This window comes from Cebus imitator, unplaced genomic scaffold (assembly GCF_001604975.1).
Source record: "Cebus imitator isolate Cc_AM_T3 unplaced genomic scaffold, Cebus_imitator-1.0 Scaffold479, whole genome shotgun sequence".
Classification (NCBI taxonomy): Eukaryota; Metazoa; Chordata; class Mammalia; order Primates; family Cebidae; genus Cebus; species Cebus imitator.
This window is the reverse complement of record NW_016107794.1, coordinates 1,007,870-1,031,476: the sequence shown is the minus strand read 5'-3', so window position 1 is coordinate 1,031,476 and position 23,607 is coordinate 1,007,870. Positions and strand designations below refer to the sequence as shown.

The 23,607-nt window shown below is 35.3% G+C and overlaps 1 protein-coding gene across 1 annotated transcript in view; it reads right to left on the bottom strand.

The window, feature by feature from the left end:
• Window positions 1-13,720: 13,720 nt before the first annotated feature.
• ATP2B1 (ATPase plasma membrane Ca2+ transporting 1) overlaps window positions 13,721-23,607 on the bottom strand; it is a 118,629-nt gene continuing 108,742 nt past the window's right edge. Inside the window, exon 20 of the mRNA XM_037732924.1 lies at window positions 13,721-16,971. Coding sequence (XP_037588852.1) covers window positions 16,660-16,971 — 312 coding nt within the window. The 3' untranslated portion in view covers window positions 13,721-16,659. The remainder of the gene's footprint in view (window positions 16,972-23,607) is intronic.

The following is a 23,607-nucleotide window of genomic DNA, read 5'->3' as shown; positions in this document are numbered from 1 at the left end:
TACTTCAGTCTTCTCTAGGGCTTGAATTGCTGGTGACTGTCTCTGGTGTGTTTCTCACACCTCAGTCATTCCCAGGTTTCCTTCCCATGTGGCCATATTTGTGAGCCATCTGTATGCTCATTTACAACTGCTCTCTCTTAAATACATCTACTTTATATATCAGCCTATAAATGAAAAGCCAGGATCATTTGCCATAAATAGAAGGTAAAAGTAAGAATAAATGTAATGAAAGGAAATAAAGCTAGGAAGACTTAGCCAGATACTTTGCCAAAGGTTCTGAGGCTGGAGCACACTTTCAGCAAATGTTAGTTATTGAAAACATAACGGGAGCATGCAGCGATCTTATCCTTGACTTTACTGTCTAGTTTTTCTAAACTAAAAAACGATGGAAAAGGGACACACTTTTTCAAACTTCGTATTTTGGTGCTTTTAAAAATGCTCTCTGGGCATGATTTAAAATTACCTTTCATACCACTAGCAAGTACCATGTTCCATGCTTTAGGTGACAACTATTAGCAAGAATGTGATAAGTATTAGAAAGATATGGGATTAAAAATGGGCAAGGCTTTTGTTTGAATTTCAGCTCCCTCACTTATTAACTCTGTGATTTTCAGCACATTTGCTGAGCCTCACTATACTCATCTGTAAAAAGAATGCAATAATACTAATTTTCCTGATGTGTTAAATAGATCAGTATTGCCCAACTATATTTTGCATACGAGTCACCTGGTGGTCTTGTTAAAATGTAGATTCCAATTCCATAGGTCTGGAGTGAGGCCCGAGATTCTGCCTTTTTAATAACATCCTAGGTGATGCTGATGCTGCCATTTTGCGGATCACACGTTAACTCACAAGTGTATGATTCTCTGCTGTCGATATGGTAGCCATCAGCCACGTGGCAATTGAGCCCTTTAAATGTGGCTATGGACCTATGAAAATCTTTTTTTTTCTTTTACTTAATTTCAATTTATTTTAAAAAGCTGACACTTGGTTCAGTTATTAAAAAGCAATTTTTAGTATACTTGAAACAACTTGTGAATCTATCTTTTCAGCTGTTAATTTTATAAAAATTAAATAACCAAATATGTATTTCTAATGAAAATTTAATGTTTGAATTGAGATATGCTATAAGTGTAAAACACCTGAGTTTGAAGATTCTGTTAAAAAGAATGCAAAATATCTTGTTAATAAATTTTCTATTGATTGCATGGTGAAATTATAATATTATGGATATAATGAGTTAAAATATATTATTGATTTTATCTATGTCTTTACTTTTTCAATGCAGCTACTAGAAAATTAAAAATTACTTATGTGGTTCACATTATATTCCAATTGGACCATTCAGGCATGGACCAGTAAGCATAGGGCCTGGCTCCCCTCTCAGGGCCTTCTTCCTGTCTAAATTGGGTGAGTGACCTCTGGCTAGAAAGATGAAGTGAGGTGGTGGAAAGAGACAAGGTTTCTTCCTTCCCTGCAGGAGGCTGTGGCAAAAAGCCAACATTCACAACAAGTTTTTCGGTTTGCAGACTATTTCTTCTGTGGTGGGTTATTTCCACTGCATTCCAAAGCAGGCTCTGCTTTTTGAAGAGGTAAAAAAGAAACATGTCAGCAGTCTGAAGTGAACTGCTCAAAGCTAGCTCTCATAAGAAGATGCTCACTTTCCAAGAGTTAAGGGTCACAGCAAAGGGTCCTCTCAACCCCACCTCCTTGGCGACATTAAGGGGAGATAATTAAAACAGAATGGGCTCCTGCAAATGTGGTGCATTATCTCCTGGTTGACTCAGCAATTCCACAGGAGACTGAAAGTTTAATGTAGAGCAGTAAGAAAGACATCTGCAAATTTGACAATAACCACGAAGTTTGCAAAAAGAAGTATAAAGGAATGAAAGTTCTTTCTCATGTCATAAATTACTATATGGTATCCTTGCTTCCTCACTCTTGTTTAAAAAAAAAAGGTTTTTTTCCACCAACTCATTTAAATATTTATGTGTAGAATCAGACCTGGCAGCAAATTCAAAGAAAACTATTAAGGATGGCAAAAGTTCCTTCTGTGTCAGAGGCCTTGAGACTCCAGGTCTCAATTCACCTTTCTAAACAGGAACTGACAGCCTTGAATAGAAAATCAGAGTTGGGGAGTGGAGGGGAGACTAAAATGTTTTTGAAGAATGTTTGACTACAAAGTAAACAGTCTGGATAGAAAATATTAAATCACATGCTGCCTCCACATTCCATAAAACTGTATATACACTAAAATGTACTAAACAGTTAAAAGACATGGATAAAATAAATTATAAAACAATTTGAGTTTTGTGATGATCCAAACTTCATGGAATTAGTTATGTTGGCGTTAAGACGGAGTTTTTTTCTTTTTCCTAATTATGTTAGATCTTGACATGAAGTTGTACAGATGGCATTGAAGACACAGAGATATTTATCTTTAAGCTTTCTTTTCCTTTCTGTCATCAGATTGACCCATGAGTACATATTTACTAAACATATTATTTATTTCAGGCATATTACTTCATTTTGCTAATCAAAATGTTATCAGTATTATTTTACACAAAATAGCATGCTACTTATTATTCAAGATTTATTTTGCTTTAGATGACAGCAAAAGGAAAGTGAGCTTAGCAAATTCACAGCATAATCAAGATTGTAAGGGGAAAGGTTTAAATACTAGAAAACAACATGCCAAAAGCACCCATTTATAAGCCAATGTTTCATTGTCAGTTTCCAAAATTTAGTATCAAACACAGCTACGTTCTCCATTTAAATGATGTTTATATAACTAAAAGCAATACAATCCCCTATCTCAAAGAATCCGATTAATCAGATAAGCCTTTCCCATTAGCTTGTGTTAGACAGATTTTTACTGTATTTTAAACAGCTGTAACTCAATAAATCTTGAAGAGTAGGGAATTCAGCACTATTGCTTACCTTATGAGTTTGTAGATCATGAAGAAATACTGTCTCTCCTGCTTCATTGTAGCAGCTGTTTTCAGTCTGGGCTCTCCATTTTTCCCATATAGCAAAACCTCGTCCGTCTCTCAATTCTTGTCCGTGGACTTTCTTTGATATTCTTTAACCCTGGGTCCCCAAGTTTGTTGAATTTAACCTTCCAACATACCCTGTTTGACATCATTATTGCACTTAGTGTGGTATTATAATTGTTTCTGCATCAGTCTCAGATACGGGGAATTCTTTCTCATCTTGGTTCTCCTTCTGCCTAGAATAGTCCCTGGATAGGGCAGACGTGCAATGGTTTCTGAAACAGAATCCAAAGCATCACTTTGAGTTAATAGAATAACAAGGCTGCTTGCTACTACAATGCTGCCTTGCCATTGCCACTCAACTTGGGTCTTCTACACTTGTCCCTTGGGTCTACTGTCATTTGATGCACTTCCTGTTTAGCGTACACCATCTGCCTCTCTCTGATGGAGAAATGACTTCTCTGTTTACGCCCTTCTCTCCAATTATGAGGGTCTCACAGAAGAATGGCTTGGGCCACTGCTTATTATGCTTCATTTTGTAGCCCTTTTGGAAAGGAGGCAGACTTTACCATATAGCTGCAGAGGACATTAATCACACAGCATTTTAACTCTCACTTCTTTTCTCAGGGACAGCCTCATTGTGAACCAAGATCTTTTGCTCTCTTCCTCTCAACCAGTCTGGTCAGAGATTGATGGCTCATGCCTTGTGCCTTCATATATACATACTTTTTTCTTAAAGTGTTTCTTGTACCACTTTACAATTTAAATTGCAGTGGGCCATTTGAAATCCATCAACTGAATGGTAAATGTCTGAAACCTCAACTGCATATAGTTCCAATGGTTTGGCTAGATATGAATTATGGTATACACACACAGAACACAAGCTTCCAAATAATACACCAAAATTTTAAGTCTGTGTGATGGGCTTAACAGTAGTTTTCTTTGTCATCATATACTTTGCCAATTTAATAGTGACCATAGATTTGGGCATGTTTCATAACAAATATAACACAAAATCTCCCATATAAAATGGTTTCCAATTCAATGCTGAAAGCAATGTTCCAAAAAAGAAAGTGTAAAAAAAAGCTAAAATGTTTTTAAAAGTAAAGCTATTAGCTATAATTTCTTTTGGGTTTATTTTCAAATGAATTCAATTAGTCTCACGGTAAATCTCAAAAAAGCTTTATCTTTTTTTGAGACAGAGTCTCAGTCTGTGGCCAAGGCTTGAGTGCAGTGGCTTTAGTAGAGGCGGGGTTTCTCCATGTTGGCCAAGCTGATCTTGAACTCCTGACCTCAAGTGATCCACCCGCCTCAGCCTCCAAAAGTGCTGGGATTACAGGTGTGAACCATGAAGACTGGCCTCAAAAGAGCTTTATATTTTTATACATACTAATAATGCCTCAATTAGCACAGATCCAATTGTGAATTACCCATGTTACTTGCTTTCCAACTTATTTGGGCTGTTTCCCTTTCCAGCAACTGGAGAGGGGAAGAAAAGAATGCAGAAACAAAATAATTTAATTTGTTCATTTGTTATTTGCATTAAGTAATGTTTTGGAGAAGACTGAAAGTATCTACAAAAGTGAATCTATTATTTGTGGGTCTTCCAGTTCCACGGTTAATTGAGAGCCACTATGAAGTGTTTTCCTATAGCCCAAACCAAATTTACAACTTTCGGAAATGCCCAAATATAAGGGTCAAGGTTGTGTGGGTTTCAAGTTCTGCCCAGGTTCTTCAGTTTTGAGAAAAGGAAAATTAGTAACACAGAATTCAATACTTTTCAGATGATCTCATTAAATTTGCTACAAACACTGAGGCAAAACTAAAGCTTATTAAACTAAAAAGTTTCTTGAAATTGTCAGAAAGTGATAAAAATCTACTTTTAGAAAACCATGAGTTACATATGTAGTTTGTAGAGGGGAGCATTGTTGGAAGGTTTGTTTAAAGAGAATTCACACTCATTTTATTTAAAAATAAAAAATAAAACTTCTAAATACCAAATATAAGGACAACCCTCTACATCTAGATTAAGCCCTAACCTTACTTTTTTACCAGGATCCTGGGTATGTCATAATTTCTCAGAGATCTTAACTCACTCATCTATACCAGGAAAGGCGTTAGTCTTAACTGATTTGTCTATACCAGAAAAATATGACTGTCTGGTCCAAAGTGCTGGTTCCTTATGGCTCTAAAATTTTATAAGAGGTTACAGGTTCCACATAAATGCCTATAGGGTCAGGCAGGTAACATGAGTGAAGATGACCAGAGAGACAAGAATTTTTCTTTAAAGTATATCCTCATAAATTTTTCCTTATTTCACATTTGATAGCAACAAAAATATTTCACTTTCCTACCATGACTGAAACAATAATAAATGATTACCAACACTGATATATGACAGTGGCACAGAGATCATAAGGAGTGCTGGGATAGTGGCAAACTAGAGAGGGTAGGAAAAGCACTAAGTTATTGTTACTATATGGGAATGAAGGCCTAATGCTGCCAGATGTCAAAAAGTGTGGATGTCTTTGGTGAAATCCAATTTTCTATGTAGGCAATCAATGAAAAACATAAAAGAAAAGAAAAAAAAAGACAAATCTTGTGAGGTATTACGATTCTGGCCAAGTCAAGCACATCGATGGATTAGATAGGGCTCACATGCCACTAGTTTACAATACCTGATTTACTTTGCCTCCCTCATCGTACTAGGAGCAGCACATATTAAATAACTTGCTAGTCGTAGTCAATGAAAGTTTTTTTTTTTTTTTTTTTTTTTTTTTTTTTGAGACAGAGCCTTACTCTGTTCCTCACTCTGTTGCCCAGGCTGGAGTGCAGTGGTGTGATCTCAGCTCACTGCAACCTCTACCTCCCATGTTCTAGCGATTCTCCTGCCTCAGCCTCCTGACTGGCTGGGATTACAGGTGCATGCCATCACATCTGGCTAATTTTTGTATTTTTAGCAGAGACAGGGTTTTGTCATGTTGTCCAGGTTGGTCTTGAACTCCTGACCTCAGACAATCTGTCTGCCTTGGCCTCCCAAAGTGTTGGGATTACAGGTGTGAGCCACCGCACCAGGCCAAAAGTTCTTTTCTTTCTTACCACAGTATGTTTACTGAGTCTGTTTTACAGGCTGTCCTGTACTAGGATTTCCTGACTCTTCATCTTATTTGTTCATCGCAATGCTAATGCGATGAACATTAGGCAGATAAACTGTTAGCTTCATTTTACAGATGAAAGATAAAGTTCATAGAGACTGAATAACGTGTTCTGACTCACACAACTAACATGCAGCATTAAATCTAGAATACTGACATGGAAATATTTACAATATTATGCTGAATGAAAAGAGCAGGCTATAAAATGTATGATTTTTAAAGTTTTAAAAAACATTTTAAATAACTGCATGTTATTTCATCATGAAGATACACTAAAATAGTGTTAAACAAGCTTCGATTATTACTTATTTTGCTATTAAAATCATGTAGGAAAGCATTTTTTAAAACAACTTGATTTCATTCATTTATTTAAAATCATTAACTGATCACCTGTCATTTTATTAGATGCTGTTCTCAAAGGGATGTCTGACTCACAATGTATTTCTGGGGAGTAAAGTTTACACTTCAGAAAAAAGAAAGAAAAAAGCCACAGGGCTTTGAAATTTAAGCAGGTATTCAGATTAGCTACAGACATTTTTAAGATACTTAAGCAATCACCTTTGAATCAATGATCATGTCCCCAGTTACATCCTCAGTCTCCTGGATTTCAGGCGAAAAAAGGTAGGCTTCCCCCAAGCAGCTTAGTCTGGAGAATTGCACAAGGGATTGCAGCAGTTTTCTTTGCTAGAGGCTTTATTGAGATTAACTTTTGAGAGTTACTCTTATTAGAATATACTTGGGAACCTCCTTGTCACCTACACGATGAGAAAAAGTGGCTCTGCGTCTTTTCTCAATTTTCCACTTGTCATAGGATTCTAAATTTCACAATTTCAAAATAACAGCTGCCAGGTTGCAGACAGAGGGATACAGACACATTGGAGAATAAGGATAGAAATGACGATAGAACTTGAATCATTTTTTAATTTTTATTTTTTTTGAGACAGTCTTGCTGTTGCCCAGGCTGAAGTGCAGTAGCACAATCTTGACTCACTTGTAACCTCCGCTTTCTGGGTTCAAGCGATTCTTATTAAGCTAATTTTTTTGCATTTTAGTAGAGACAGGGTTCCAAAGTGCTAGGATTACAGGCGTGAGCCACTGCTCCCGGCCCAGATTGCTCTTAATTATAGTGGGATGGCAGGCCTGTATACCAAGTCTATCCCTGGTAAATGGGGACATATGTGCACCCCACTAGGATGTTCTATGTTCTTGAAGAACAGCTGTAGAAACTGGATATGTTGAGCAAGGAAGAGAAGATGGGAATGAAGTTTGGGGGCTGAGGGACTTGCAAGGTACCTTTATGTACCTGAAAAACTCTGCAAAGAACTGGTTTAATAGGATTTTGAAACTTAAGAGTCACTGGACCAAGCTATTTTTGATTTACCATTTCAGATACAGTGAAATGGTCATGAGTTTGGTTGTTGAACAATTCTGGATTCAAATCCCAGATGATACGAACTAGCTATGTGGTCACAGGCAACCTCTTAACTTCTTTATTGTAAGAGAGGGGTAGACTTGTAATGACTTACTGAGGTAAAATCCAAAGCAAGAAACCCAGAATAGGGGCTCAACAAATCAGTTTGTGCACTGTAACTATAGTTAGATATGGTACAGGAACAGACTGCCAGTTGGGTATGCTATGGGATCTTTTAGGGGTTAACTGGATGGTTGGAGCCAATATTTTTTGATCAATTTGACTTAGAAATTGTTCTTAGAGACAACAACAAAAAAATCAACTAGTAATTTTTCCCAGGCACAAGGTGATTTTATATAAACATCTAATTTTAAAGATGTTTACTCTTACTTAAATGATTAATATTCATCATAAAATCTGACATTTTCCTGCCAAGTGATACATGCTGTTTACTTTCAACTATGCCAAAAAGTACAATATATTAGAAATAAACTTTAAAAAGGCATATTGCTTGATTTTGATACTGTATCTATAGACTAGATGGCTTTGGTCACAGGCCAGGCGGCAAAAAATATATAGAGAGGCTAGAATTTAAAAGTAAACTTTCATGACCTGATTTTGAAATCCTTTCATTTTGCTTTCATAAGACCAACTAGTTTTTGTTTTAAATTTGGTCATAATTTCCTTTTTTTAAAAAAAATGAGATGAAGACATTTTTAACCTGATATAAATAAACTTCCACCAAAAATTTAAGTTTTTAGTAATAATAAACTAAAACAAAAACAAAAAACCAAAAAACTAGGCTTGGCTGGGCAGAGTGGCTCACACTTGTAATCCCAGCACTTCAGGAGGCTGAGATGAGAGGAATGTTTGAGGCCAGGAGTTTGAGAACAGCCTGGGCAACATAGTGAGACTCCCTCTCTATAAAAAGTAAAAAAAAAAAGTTGGCTGGGTATGGTGGCACGCACCTGTTGTCCTAGCTACTCGGCTGAGGCAGGAGGATCACTTGAGCTCAGAAGTTCGAGGCTGCAGTGAGCTAGAACTGTACCCTGTCTCTAAAAAGAAGAACAAAAACCAAAGTTTAATATACTGACCTGTGTACTTTAACGCTCATTAACTTCTTGCATTTCATCATTGTGTTCTCAATGCTTCCCTGTTTCACTCAGTAGTTCCCTAAGTGTGGCCACATATTAGAATCATTGGAAATTTTTTAAGCAACAGTGCTCACTCAAGCCACACCCTCGACCACAATGCTTGAGCTGGGAGCCTGGTACCAATATGTTTTACAGTTCTCCCTAGTGACGCCAATGTATAGCAATGTTTGGGAAGTACTGATCTACCCCATGGGTCATTATGGGAATGAAGATATGACGAGGAACAAAAGAGCAATGAAAGCTGGGTAATGGTCCCAAACCATCAGAGCAGCTCTAGTGTTCAGTTAAATGATAAATAATAAAAAACTGAGTGACTGGATCACTAGCACACTCATTTATTTACCACCCAGAAGATAGCAAGCTGCTTCTTTTTAGAAGGTAAAAAGATTCTATTATTGACTAAAAACAGAAAAAATGGAAATGGATGCAAATACTATTATTCTAATGAGATGAATTTCCTGGGTAGCCATCATAATGCCTGGTATTTATGACTCGGTTGGGACTTGAGGGTCTTTTTCAACTTTGGAAATTTTTATTTAAGCCAAACATCCTGGGGTAGACAGAACGGTTCTTCACAGAATTGTTTCAGTTGCCCAGTCAATAGGCTTACCATGCACTGTGCTTTATAATTGTTAAAAGTGTTTTCACACTTTCAAGTTCATCTTAACTTCTAAAGCAGGGCAGAAATTGCAATACTCATATCCTGTTGAGAAAACTGAGGGCTCAAGATATTAAAAGTTGGTATAAGAGTCGGAACCATTTAGAACCCAGTTCTGGTGAACTGCTAGTTCTAAAGTGTGCCTCTTCCTACACCTCAAGAGATCCACTCTTTGAGCCTCAACACCTTCTCCTGGAGAGGTGATTTTCCTTTGGAAAAAAAACAGCACTTTTTTTTTTACATATCTGTTGCGTCGAGGAAGGAGAGGCAGGGTGGTGCAAGCACTGTGAAGAGATTTAAGTACAAAAGGGGCCTTGAGGAATTTACAGGAGCAGGAAGAACATGTGAACACATAATGTGCTGATAGCAATGGAAAAAGAGAAGCAAGTGACAACTATGTGAGGTTAGAGTTGTTAAGGAGCAAATGAAGAGCCATTCATAGCTTAGTTGAGGTATCTGCTCCAGTTGGCCACCTCACTCCTGCTGTGACTGACCTAGATGGCTTTGCCTTCTTCAGGTTATGTTACCTTGGTACCCAAACCTGAACCACCTTCAACTTCATACCTGTCCTCAGCTTTACAGCATCTCAGTCTTGCTGGTGACCAAAATGTATACTCATGTCCTGGTTTTCCTCACTGATGCTCAAACTAGCCTTTGTCTCTTATTCTTTTCAGGAACATTCCTCATTGCATTTATTCCAAACCTTCATATGTCCCTCAAGGTCAGGATTCAGCACTCTAGAATGCACTTTTTCCATTCTCACTGTCAACAAAACCTATGGTTTTTCCACACTTTAGTAGACATCTGCCTCCTCTTGTCATTTTGTTTCTGACTTTAGGTACCAAAGAGCAGGATTTTACATTTATCTATATTAAACTATTGTTTTAGTCATCTCATCACATATCAGTTTGACTCCTGATTTTGTCATCTAGTTTATACTCAACCCTTCTCAGCTTAATGCTGCCCAAGACAGTGACGAGCTTTCCTTCTATTTCCTTATTGAAACAACTGTTTTACAGAAAATCTGGAAGACATGAACAAGACAGATCTACAAACACTGCTTTGAAACCACTAACAGACTGATATTTAATCCAATCATTCAGCCAATTAAGGGATCACCTAATTAAATGTTCTTTTATTCTACACATATCCAACAAATCCAAAAGTAGATGATGCCTTGAAATGTCATCAACTAGGTTTCCTGCTTTGCTATATTTCGTCTATGCTTTCAAGTACTGTTTCTTTTCTATTCTCTTCACTTTTGCTGTTAGCCTAGTCGATTCCCCCTATACCTCAGGCCTGTACAATTCAAAGTCTTAACTGGTGTCTACATCTCTACCCTCAGTCTCTTCAACCACCAGTCCATCTAACACATCCAAAACCTTCCCAATTCACCACTTTGCCCACCTTCCCTCCAGGAGAATGTTTTAAGACACTTTTTCTTAGCAAAGATATCTTTAAGATTATAAAAATCAGCACCTAATTTTTACAGACCAAGGGGAACCACTTATAAAGCAAACATTAAAATGGCATCAAGACAGTAGGTTAAAAATGGCTACAGTTTTCTTATTTTAAAAACGGATCATTTAAAATCCAATGTGCCAATAGGGCTAAATATTATAGCATTAAGAATTTTGAATGGCCGGGCATGGTAGCTCATGAGGTCAGGAGATTGAGACCATCCTGGTCAACATGGTGAAACCCCGTCTCTACTAAAATACAAAAAATTAGCCAGGCATGGTGGTGCGTGCCTGTAGTCCCAGCTACTCGGGAGGCTAAGGCAGGGGAATCACTTGAACCTGGGAGGTGGAGATTGCAGTGAGCCAAGATTGCGCCACTGCATTCCAGCCTGGTAACAAAGTGAAGGCTTGTCTAAAAAAAAAAAAAGATTTTTCATCGAGGAAAATACTCTTTAAGAACAAAATAATTGAAAGTAAAACACCCTATTCTTTAGTCTCACAAGTTTCAAAACCAAAAAATACAGAGTATCTCACTAATGTTATATTTATTCATTCCAAATTATTTAGGAAACAAAGCAACAGGTTAAATTAACGGGCTATCTGTAAGACTTTGAATCATGTACCCATCTTAAAAAAGCACAAAATGATGAAATTCTTTACTCAAAATATGCTATTAAAAGCACCATTCTACCGAGTTTATCTTTGACTCTTCAGCTAGAGGAAGTCTGATCATGAGGAAAGCCTGGAATATACATCTTAATAGGTGATTCTGCCTCAGTCTTTTGACCTATCCTCCAGGAAGGTTGTGAAGATTCTTAAAGATCCTCTCAGAAGCATTTGATACCAGAAAAGTGCAATAAAGGACATACTTAAGAGTTTAACAGACATTTTAACTGTTCAAAAATCTGGGCCTTGATTCAGGTTAACAAGATGCTAGTCCTGCAGTAAAGACCAGTGGCTACTGGTTTGGCCTCTTGAAATGGTCTGCCTCAAGTGTGAATCCCAGCTCTACTACCTAATCATGTGACCTAGAGCAAGTTACCTGAACTCCCTAAGCCTATTTCCCTGCTGTAAAACGGCAGAATGTTTACCGTGTTGTTTACATAATCCATGTAAAGTGTTTAGTATGTATCAAGTACTCTATAATTACTAATTTATGTTGAGACAATATCCCTTTTAATAACTAGGGAACGTATCAGTGCTTATATCTAATGATCTGAAAACTGATTTGGAAAAAATGTGGTCTTTATAACCCTGAATTAAGAGAATCCCACGGATTCCCTGCCCTGAACCCAAACCCAGACTGTATGTTACTGATTTGGGAACTTGTTTTCCTAGGATGTAGTGGTGGTTAAGGAGGTTGTGCCAGAGACTGATACTGTATAAGCACACATGCACATTTTCTTAACACTGATTCCCTACTTTGGAACCATTACTATATTGTTCAACAATGACACCTTGAACTAACATAAACATGTCTACTAAAATACTTTAGTAGGAAAAATGTTAAACAGTTCTTTGATGTAAAGCATAAAAGCAAACTCTCAAAGGAGAGTTTAAGGGGTCAAGCTATCAATCGGCTGAGAAAGAAACTACCTGAATAAAGGTAACTTCTTTTCTTTGAGACAGGGTCTTATCTGTTGCCCAGGCTAGAGTGCAGTGGTATGACCACAGCTCACTATAGCCTCTAACTCTTGGGTTCAAAAGATCCTCTCACCTCAGCCACCCTGGTAACGAGGACTACCCACGTGCACCACCACTAGATAATTTTTAATTTTTATTTGTATTGAGATGGGGATCTAGTTTTGTTGCTCAGTTTGCCCTCAAATGATTGTCCAGCCTTGGCCTCCCCAGTGCTGGGATTATAAGCATGAGCCACAGTTCCTGGTCTGGTAATTTCCTTTGTGACACACACTGATAAGAAAAGTACAGAAACAACTACCAACTTATCTGAGCACATTAAACATTTTTTTACAGTATAAAAACATTCTAAAAGAAAGATTATTTTTCAGATTTTTAGTGAGGTGGTATAATTACATCATTAAGAGTATCTTTTATTCTGGTCTACAAATGAGTGTTAACAGAGTAATTAAAAAAGACAAAAGTTGATGGGGGTTTGAGCATAAGAGTCTTAGAGTAGCACAGGTTAAAGAAAGAAGGCAGCTGCAATAAGACACAATCTTAAAGGCATGGGGAAAGAACAGTCAACATGCAAAGGATTAAAGACACTCCCCTTTCTTCCTCAGCTAATTTTTACAAAGATAACTTAATTCAAAATTCAATTCTAATACATAATACATATATAAAACCCAATTTGACAAAATGGAAAGTATCTTTCATGTCACAAATATGGTACTTAAGTATACTCAATAATTTACTAATGATTCACAGTAACTGAAAAATATGGTATTCATTGTCATTTAAAGTTTACTTAGTATTTCAACAAAGTTGCTAATTTATATTAATAGTTTATGATAAAAACCAACTAAGGGTAATTTTATTAATTTTTACCATAGAGTTAATTCAGATAACTGGTATTGACAAGTATGGATAATTTAATGGGAAAAAAAAAAAAAAAAAAAAGCTCTTACATGTAATGTGAAAAACTAATCTGTTCTAAAACCAGATTACACTCCCACAGACTGCAGAAATGATCTACTGTGCTATAAGGGTTGAAGACAGTGGGTAGGAGAGTAGGGACAATGTACCCACTTTTCATTTTAGAGGCAAGATCATGCATATTATTAGAACAGTGACTCACTATAACACAACCATAACATTTCAAGTACATTATAGAATTTTCTATTAATTTTTTTAAACTTCAAGTAGAAAAAAGTAATTCTAAAATATTTTCAAATCAGTATCAATATTCAAAAAGTTCACTCCCCATTCAGAAACAGATAAACAGTATATTTATTAAATGAGTTAAGACAAATAAACTTTACAAATAGACAAATAATAAAAGGCTCAGTGGCTAAAATAGATGGTAAGCATCATTGAAAGAAATCAACACCATCATGGTATCTCAGTTGGCTTACACGTGTAAAAAGAAAATTTTCAAAGAGCAATTTCACAGAAATGAAGCCAGTTTTTTTCTTATAAACAAATCACCAATTCTTGGTTCAAAACTGACATCTGTTATGAAAATTACCATATCACATATTTGTAAGATGACAAGGAGTAACTCATCTTCAAAGTGCAAGTAAGTCTATTTACAACCACAAAAAAGGCAATGATGAAGAGAAAAGGATTTTTTAAAAATATACAAAGATTAAAAACATTTGGGATGCAAAATTAAACAATTTTTTGGTTAGAGGATAAAAGCGAAAAAGTGATTGAATTACAGATTTCAGCTATACATACTATATGATGGGATCCAAGATCTTTAACAGCTTGCTTGCATTTTTTTTTTTCTACTTACATAATGCTCTGGAAATTTCTGGTAGAAATTATAGTGTCTCAAAGAGAGAAATACACACTAAGCATGTCTTGCTACTACTTCATGGATGTCGTAAGACCCGTTTATGAATTAGAGTTGGTGTAGAAAGCCATTGCCTTGAGTTGAAAAATGAATACTGTAAAAGCTCAATACAAATCCTCCAAAGCACATGCACTTCTAAATCTTTTGGTAATTACATTCATATTTAAGCATAACCAAAATAAAAAAGAAACCTGAAAACATTTCCCTTTTCTCTATTCCCTATGCCTTGTGGGCTCTCCAGTTGATAGGGTCAATTATTAGAGTTGAAAGGGTTCTTCAAGATAGTCCGCCACCCTTATTTAGGGTAAATGATTTTCCCAAGATCATGCAGCACATTAATGGCAAAACCAAGACTAGAAACCAGGTCTTGACTCCTAGTCTAATATGCTTTCCAGCATATCATGCTACCTCTTTTTTTACAGTATGATTCACTATAAATACCTGATGAATAAATGTACAATTACAAATGCTGACAGAGCCAATGTGTTTCTAAGACTTGCAGAGGATTACTGCAAAGATTTGATGGAGAGATTTCCCCCGCCCACCAAAAATATCAAGCACCATCAACTAAATGTTTCTTTGCTGGGTCAGCACTCTCAGTTATCCTAGTAGTCCTCGTAAACTTTATGTCAGCCTGAGGATTGTATATCTTGTGAAATCTGGGCCCTAACACATGCCAGTTTCTAAAGAGTAAAGACAGAGGCAAAAAAGGGAAGAAGGTAGACAAAGGAAAGAAAAAGAGAGCTAAAGAATCCAATTGGCTTAGAAATGGGCATTCTAACATATGGTTAATTACTACATCTAAATATATCATTTTAGAACTTTTTCATGCAATCTCATTTTATCTAATCTGTTATTTGGCCACTTAAGAATTAAAATAAACGTATCAAAGACAATGGTCATCATTATTACTTTTTTTTTTTTTTTAACCTGTGAGGCAAGTTTAGACAAACTAAATTCTACTAAGAGTTTGTCAAATGGCAAAATTGTGTTAATTTTCTTAATCTGATTCTATCAGGTTACCAGCAAGGAATTTAAGCGATACTTCATGGGGCTGTTACCATCTTGAAATTCATTCCAATTGTGGTCAAAGAGAACAGACTAATGCACTATATATGCGGAATTGAGAAAAGAAGCTGAAATGTCTTTTAAAAAAACATTGCCATAAATTTATTTAATAAAAGGGCATATTTATTTATGTTTACAAACAAGTTTCAAAAACAAAAGGAAAACATGTATGCTTCTACTTATTAACCTTTTTCAAAATGTCAACAGCCCTCATGCTGTGTGAAGGTCTCTAAAGATTAGAAAAATCAATACAGTTCACTCACAGTTCACCAAGACATCACTGAACTAACATGTTTAGACAAAAACAAAAAGGACTAAGGTTCTCTTGTAGTTTGATAGTTTGATTTAATTTGATTTGCCTGAAATAACAAAAGCATTTCAAGCATCTTTCATTGTGTAGTTGATGTCCTGCATTAAACAATCTACTAAATTCTGAACAAAAGGTTATTAGCAAGTTTTCAAAAATTTTAAAAATTAAACAGTTGCTTCAAAACCATTAAGTAGTAAATGTATTTAAGAAACTAATTAGGACAGATGTCATAACTTCATTAGAACACCACTGCTCAGGTTTTTTTGTTTTGTTTTGTTTTTTCATTTTTTTTAAACAAAGCATTAGTGTTATCTATTTGGCTATTAGTATTAGCAATTTATCTACAATATTTAACAAGGTAAATTGTAGGCAAAAATTTAGTACAGTTTCAATAGAAACACCCCCCCCCCTTTTTTTTTTTCCTGAAAATACAGCAGTATTTGAAGGACTAATTTTTCTCTGCATCAGTTATAAGGAAGCTTCCCATCTATGAACAGGAACAAAAAAAGTATCTACAAACCTTGTAAACAGATCTGTATCATTTATAAACATAAATAATCCAAATTATTAACAGCCAACAGCAGAAATTAAAGTATCAATTCAATGATCCAGGGCTCTTTGTCTTGCCCAGCTTTACTCCTCCCTCTCTCCCATCCAGGGCTGAGATAAACTAAAGCTCTGCTAATACACTGTTCAGGACCATGCCTGGGTACTACTGATGATCCACGGGTCGCTTACGCTGAGTTACTGTTTATCTGTCAGTTCATTTCTCCCACCCCCCAAAAAGCACCCTCAGTCTGGCAGAAAGCTTTGCTTTTTTTTAAAAAAATAAATCTACATTCGTACAAGTGTGTCTTCTGTTGAAGTCCAAAGACAAGAATACTAGCTTGTCCATCACAATATGTGAAAAGACCCAGTTTCAATTTGTTTCTTCACAATGCAGCTAGTGTGTTAACATTCAGCTTACAATCAGAGTGATGTTTCCAAACTATGTAGTGGGCTTCCTGGGGATGAAGAGGTAGCAGACTTGTTCATTTCTATTGTAAGGTGAATTCCACTGTCAACAGCATTGTTATTTTTGTTGGGAGAGGGTGGAGGACTGGAGTTACGTTTTGTAGGAGCATCATCTTCAGCATCAGTGTCATCAATAAGGGGGATATGAGGCTCTGAATCTTCTATCCTAAACTCAGGATGTGTCATAAAGTTGTGAATCGAACTTCTTGATTCCGGTTTTTCTAATCCTTCATATAAAGAACTACGAAATGCATTCACCACTCGAATCTGTAAACATCAGAAAACACAGAAAGATGTCAGTACACTATTAACAACTTAAAAATGTTTCATTTATGAGTTTGAATCCACAAACAGCTAGGTATGAGTGAATCATATTTGCATGTAATGCAGTGGAACTTGCAATACACTGTAAAAAAATGAATATTTTAGTAAGACACTACAGAACAACAAAACCACATACTCTTAAGAATTAAGAGGTATAGAATTCAAAGTAATATTAAGAAAATCTCATTGTCATTGGCTAAAAATTTAATAGCCATTTTATAGGATTTTTTTCCCTAAAAGAACAAAATCAAACAAAAAAACAAAACAAAAACTTAATCATACACAAGCTTAGCTGATTAAAAAAAAATTAAAAACAATGTATTTTGAAAATAATTCAAATAAGTTAAACAAAATCAAGCACAAAGGGTTACTATTTATCATGCTAGGAATTAGGGTGTCACCGACTATGAAAAAGCCAAGCAAATATAAGCTGAATGCCACAATGAACTCACATCTACCCAACTACTCCCTTCATTAAAAATAAAAATAAGAACAAAACCCAAATAAATGTCTATAAAATGCCATTAAACAGCTATAAATATTTGAGTATATGCCATTTGTCTATCATTGTCTATAAAGTGTTTTTCACTGTAACAGATTAAAACTTAAATCAATTACTAAAGTTATCTAGAAGGAATAGATCAAAAACAAAAACAAATCCTTTGGGATTCTTCTGTGAAAAATTTCCCAAGAATACATAAAGTATTCAAAGTTTTCTAGTCTTTTCACCCCTAAACAGATAGCTCAACAATTTACCTTCCTTCTCAGTCTGCTTTATAAATGAAAAAGGTTAATGAGTAACCAAAAACATCAGTGCACACACTGACATTAAGTGCTATTAACCCAAGCGTCATTCAGATTTAGAAAAAAAAGGGACAAAATCTAAGTAGTTGAGCACTTACTATGCATCAATTCAAATACAGTGTTGCTTTTGCTTTGATTCTAATAAATCCTATTTAGTAATAAAGACACCATTTACTCATCGTTAAGAGAAGTAAGTAACACTTTGACATTCTAGAAAAAAGATGCAGTCACCAAATTCATCTAGTAAGACAGTAATAATGAATAAATTAATACATTTCTTCAAATGAACATGTAAATGCATTTAAAAAATGTAATATAGAGTTTAGGGCCATGCATCCACTTCTCATCTCACCTTCAAGCTGTCTTTCCTTATTTGCCAAGCCCTATTTGTAAGCTGCTTTAGTCCATATTCACTTAGCCCTTTATATAGAGAGTACAGCACAGTCAACTGAGAAATACAAAAGCAAAATGTCTGGGTGTAAATTCCAGCTCTGTCACTTACTACCTGAGGAACATTGGTCAAACAGGTTTCTTCAACTATAAAATGGGAAACAGCAATAGTACTTGCCTTACGGGGTTGTAATGGTAGATTAAATTCGTTAGCACGCTACAAACTTAAAACAGTGTTAGGTCACAAGTATTGAGGCCAGGGCTTCTTGAACTGTAATGTGCATATAAATTAGCTGGGAATCTTGTTAAAACAGAGATTCTGATTCAGCAGGGGCCTGAGGTCCTGCATTTCTAACAACCTCCAAGGTGATGCTGAAGCTGCTGATCCATGATCCACACTTGGAGCAGTAAGCATCTACTCTATAATGTTTTGCAACTTTACCATCTTTTATAATTCTGTTCTATTTGATTGCCTGTACTTAGTTCCTTAATTTGACTGATGAACAGCAGCATATATATTTTCAATTTCTTTTATTGCTTTCGTTCTCCCTCCCCTTTATTAAGATATAAAGTGTTCTGTAAACAATGCTCGCAAAATGTTATAGTAATTCAATATTTTATTGTGAAGTCTTAAAATCACATTTTATACATGTACACATTTAGCAAGTATCCTGACTGTCCTAATAACAAACTGTAAAGCTTAAAAAACAGAAAGATAACTTCCTAAAAAAAAATTGTTGATAGCAGCCTGTAGGCAAGGAGGAGAATGCAATTTGGAAGATCAGCCAGCAAACTTGATTGGTGGTGAGGCTGTTCAAGACAACCCTGAAACTGTTGCTTATTTGACAAGATTGCTGATGCTGCTACTACTGAAGATAGAACAACAGTTAAGCTTTCTGTGTATGTGTTTGTGTTTTCTGTCTTTCTTTCTTTGTAACCAGTCTGGGTATAAAAGTGAGCAGAGAAGAATCAAGGAGGAAATAAATCTACTTTTAAAACATGTTAAATTTGGAAAATACTAGAGCTTAGCAGAAAGGTGTGAACTTAAAGATTTGAGAGTTAGTGAAGCTCTAAGAGGGGCAGAGTGTAAAGGTGAGGACAACAAGTGTATGTGCACATGCAATTATACACATACACCAGTGGCAGGCAAAGTCAGATGAAATTCCTTCTTAGCAAATTTTCAGTTCTGGCAAGATTCTTCCTATCTGAAGAATTTATTGAAACAATATTAGAGATTTTTTTTTTCTAACCACTTCATAAATAATGAAACTGTGCAACGGAGAGGATGGGTGGCTGACTTATTAAGGAACTCTTAATTAGTGGTAAAGTCTTAAAACCTAAGTTTCTGGGCTAATTCCAGGTTCATTGGAAGTCAAGAAAAGACAAAAACAAACAAACATTTACTTTATCACTAACTTCACTAGAATAAAACATTCCATAAGGTTAAGGTTAATGCTTCCTTTGTCTGACTCATCTATGTAAGCCACATAACTGGTTAGTTTCAGAGCGTTACAAGGACAGCTCAGCAATGCTCCAAAGCAATTCGATTTTCAAAGAACAGTTCTCAAGATACATACAATAAAACTCATATTAACCAGAAAACATTGAACCAGATTTTTTCTACTTTCTACTTATAAAGAACATAAGAAAGCCCTCGATCTAAGGCATGACACTCAGCTGGCTTACACTTGCTCTGATTTTTACTACTTCCTGTATGTAAAATTCTCACAGTACAGTAAACTGTGAGGAAAAGAATAATTTTGTGCACAATACTTTACGTAGGAAGGAAACTACCTACATAAATTATTAATACCATAAATAATTCAATTTAAGCATAAATGTAAGTAAACTTAATTACATGCTTTTGAAAATCCAAGCCTATTTATTTTGTCCAGTTTTAAAATTCAATTCCTATTAATTATCTATTTAAACCTACTCTGTGGAATATAATTATACCCCCCAAAATTATGAGAATTAAGAAAAATTCAGTAATTCCTATGTCCAAAATATTCTGTAAATTATTCAATAGAGGAAAAAACCCCCAAAATACCGCATGAAGCATATATGGTAAATAAAAAAACTGAAGTGATTATCATAATTATGAAGTAATTTTAAGAAACTGAAAATGATGATCAAGGTAAACAATATATGAAATATAATAAAAACAAGATCATGAACCTACAAAACCAATTTATTCTAAATACCATCCTAACTTCTGATAGCAGAAAATAACATTGTTTACTGCCCAAAACACTGTACAAAAGAGAGAGCTCTAAAATACTAATCATAAACCAATAAATCTTATCTTCTACAACAAATTGCCCACCTCTGAAATTTGTTTTCATTATTACTTTTCTATGTGCACTAAAAAATTGTAATGGTACAGTAAAAGATACTTTGCAACCAGAAAAAATTCTAGGTTGTTTACCAAAGTTGGGTACTTGAATATTAAATTTTCTCAAAAGGAGAACCACCTGTGTAATGTTTTATCTATCTGGAACAGGAGTTGGCAAACTTTTTCTGTAAAGTGCCAGGCAACAAAATATTTTAGGCTTTGTGAGCCATACAATCTGTCACAATTATACAACTCTGCCCTTGTAGTGAAAAATTTGCCACAGGTAAAACTTAAATGAACGGGCAAGACTGAATTCCAATAACAACTTATTTCCAAAGACAGGTAACAGGCTAGATTTGGCCCATAAGCTGTAGTTTGCTGACCCTTCACCTAGAAAACAAAATTTTCTCTCAATGTCTAATTTCCAGGAAGCTACAGCAATTTATTCAGGGGGAAAAAAAAATCTAATGATAAAGACTGATATAAAAACAAAAAACAAAAAACTACAGAATGTTTTCTCTAGAGACCTGTAAGAGTAAAGATATGACTAATAAATGAAGGGAAAAAGGTATCTTCAGAGATGTTTTGAGTCTAGCGTTTGACAAAGTCAAAATGGATTATTTCCTCCATTTTAGCACCCAATAGAGGTCAAAGAAATCTGACATCACAGGTATTTCTAAAACTATTCCATATTAGGGCAGAAATACAGTGATCAAATGAAACCTTTCCTTAAATATATTAAGATAATTCTATATATTGGCTGATGTTCTGGATCACCTAAGACAATGCTCCACCAGTAAGGTTGAAAGACGTTTATGGTTAACAGCAACATAATTACTGCAACTCTTCGTGTATAATGACAACTGTATTAACAAGACATGATTTAGTCCCTGGAAAACTCCAAGAACACAGGATATAGAATAAAGAAGTAACTATCTCAAACCTTGATAAAGCAACAATTACAAACCTTCCTTTGCCACTCTCTTAAGTGTATCTTTATTTCCCTGAAGTATCTGCTCCCCTAGCCACATTGGTCCAGAAATGGTTTCACATGTAACTGTGCGTCAGAAAAAAAGAGCCTGAGGTGGAAGTGCAGGGGTATGTGTGTGTATATGTGTCTGCCTGTCTTAAAACAGTTTATGATTGCTTCGATATTTAATACGAAGCTTGGAACACAATGAGAAATATAGTAAGAATAGTATAACTAAAGTATACTGACATCCCTCTAAATGAAAAAAACAATTACTTAAAATATTATTAAATGAAAATGAATAGGATACACATCACCCATGAGGTAAGCCTGTCAAAAAAGTTTAATATGAAGTTAATCAGCAGAAAACAATCAGACAAATCTGGAAATGTAGAACCCTTTATAAGACAATTCACCTGGATTCTTCAAAGTCAATGTCATAAAAAAATAAAGGCAGGGAATGAATCCAGGTTAGTTACTAGACTCATAACACACACACTGTCAATAATTATTTCTTGGATTTAAAAAGCTATAAAGAAAATTTTGGGGGCAACTAGAGAAATCTGAATACAAACTGTTAGATAATATGGTATCAATGTTAAATTTATTGGATGTGATAATAAAGTATGATTATATATGGATATTCTTAGGTACATGCTATAGTATTTAGGGATAAAATGCCATGGTATCTGCCATTTTCAAATAGCTAGAGAAAAGTATATATTAATATATAAATAGTGTCATAAAATATTAAGTGGTAAATCCAGGTGAAATATTTTCATATATTAATTTTTCAACTTGTCTATAGGTTTAAAGTTTTTCAAATTTAAAATTTTGAGGGAAGGAGGCCTACCAGGATAAAGTCTTCTTAAGGGCTCCTTCTTGTGGGGTATAAACAGACACTTTCCATTTCAGCATCCCTTAGTTTATTCTTCCTTTAATACCAGACTATAATCACTGAGGCCTCAATTGGTGAATTCTATCAAGGGTCATCTTGGGAGTCACTTCCTTGAGACAATTTTTCGTGACTTTCCAGGGTAAGCTAAGGAGTCTGTTATGACAGCATGTGTTTTACTACCATGTAGAAATTTCTAACTATTTGTCTTTTTTCCTTTAGTAGACTAAAGGTTCTGGAGGTTCTAGCGTAGCTCTGACATATGGTAGGCCTTCCATAAAGGATTGTGGAACATTTACATCTACAGCTAGGTAGTAAGAAGCTCTAGAGAGAGAGGCATAGTTTGAAATCCATAGATACAGGGAGGAAGAGGCATTTCTACTATACCAGGCATAAGGCCAGGCAATTTACAGTTACCATTTTATTTAAGTAGGTAATTTTTAAAAGGAAGAGTTCTAGCTGTCCCTGTACATAAACTGAGTATCTTAATGTTAGAGGGTCACTTAGAACATCTGTGTGTACTTTATATCATGTGGCCTCTGCTTATTAGCTGCAGACAAGTTATTTAAATTCTAAGGTAGTTTTCATACCTGTAAAACAGGGACAGTTCTTACTCTGCCTGTTTCACAACATTTTTAAAAATATCAAATGAAAATTACCTAAGCCAACAGGGAACAAAAAGGCATTAAGTAAAATGTCTGCACTGTTTTTTCCCCTTAATTCATCCTCTTTCCAGCTTCCCAAGGTCCCTCCAGTCTTTCACCGGTTTGGGACTAAATGGAAAAGATAGGTCTCTGCTCACTTCAAGACTAACCTTAGGTATCTCAATACATTTTTGGGGCGAGGCTGGGTTTACATCTTTAATGCCTCCAATATATTGAGAATGCACCATGAATTCTCAGTAAGAATTACGGCTTTAGGCTTTTAGAGAGTTTGCTATTTACTAAAAACCTGAAACAAAATGTTATTTTAGTAAATTATTGAAAATTACAGTATTTATTGGTTCAACAATAGTATACTTTTCCTACTTCTGCTGAAACTTAACAGAACATTTCTTATCTATGATGCAATTTTAACTAAATTGACTATACAAATGGAAAAACAAAGCCATCCCAAATCATAAATACCACAGAAATTTTTTAAGTTTACACAGTGATTTCCCTCCAACCACCCTCGAATCAAGCA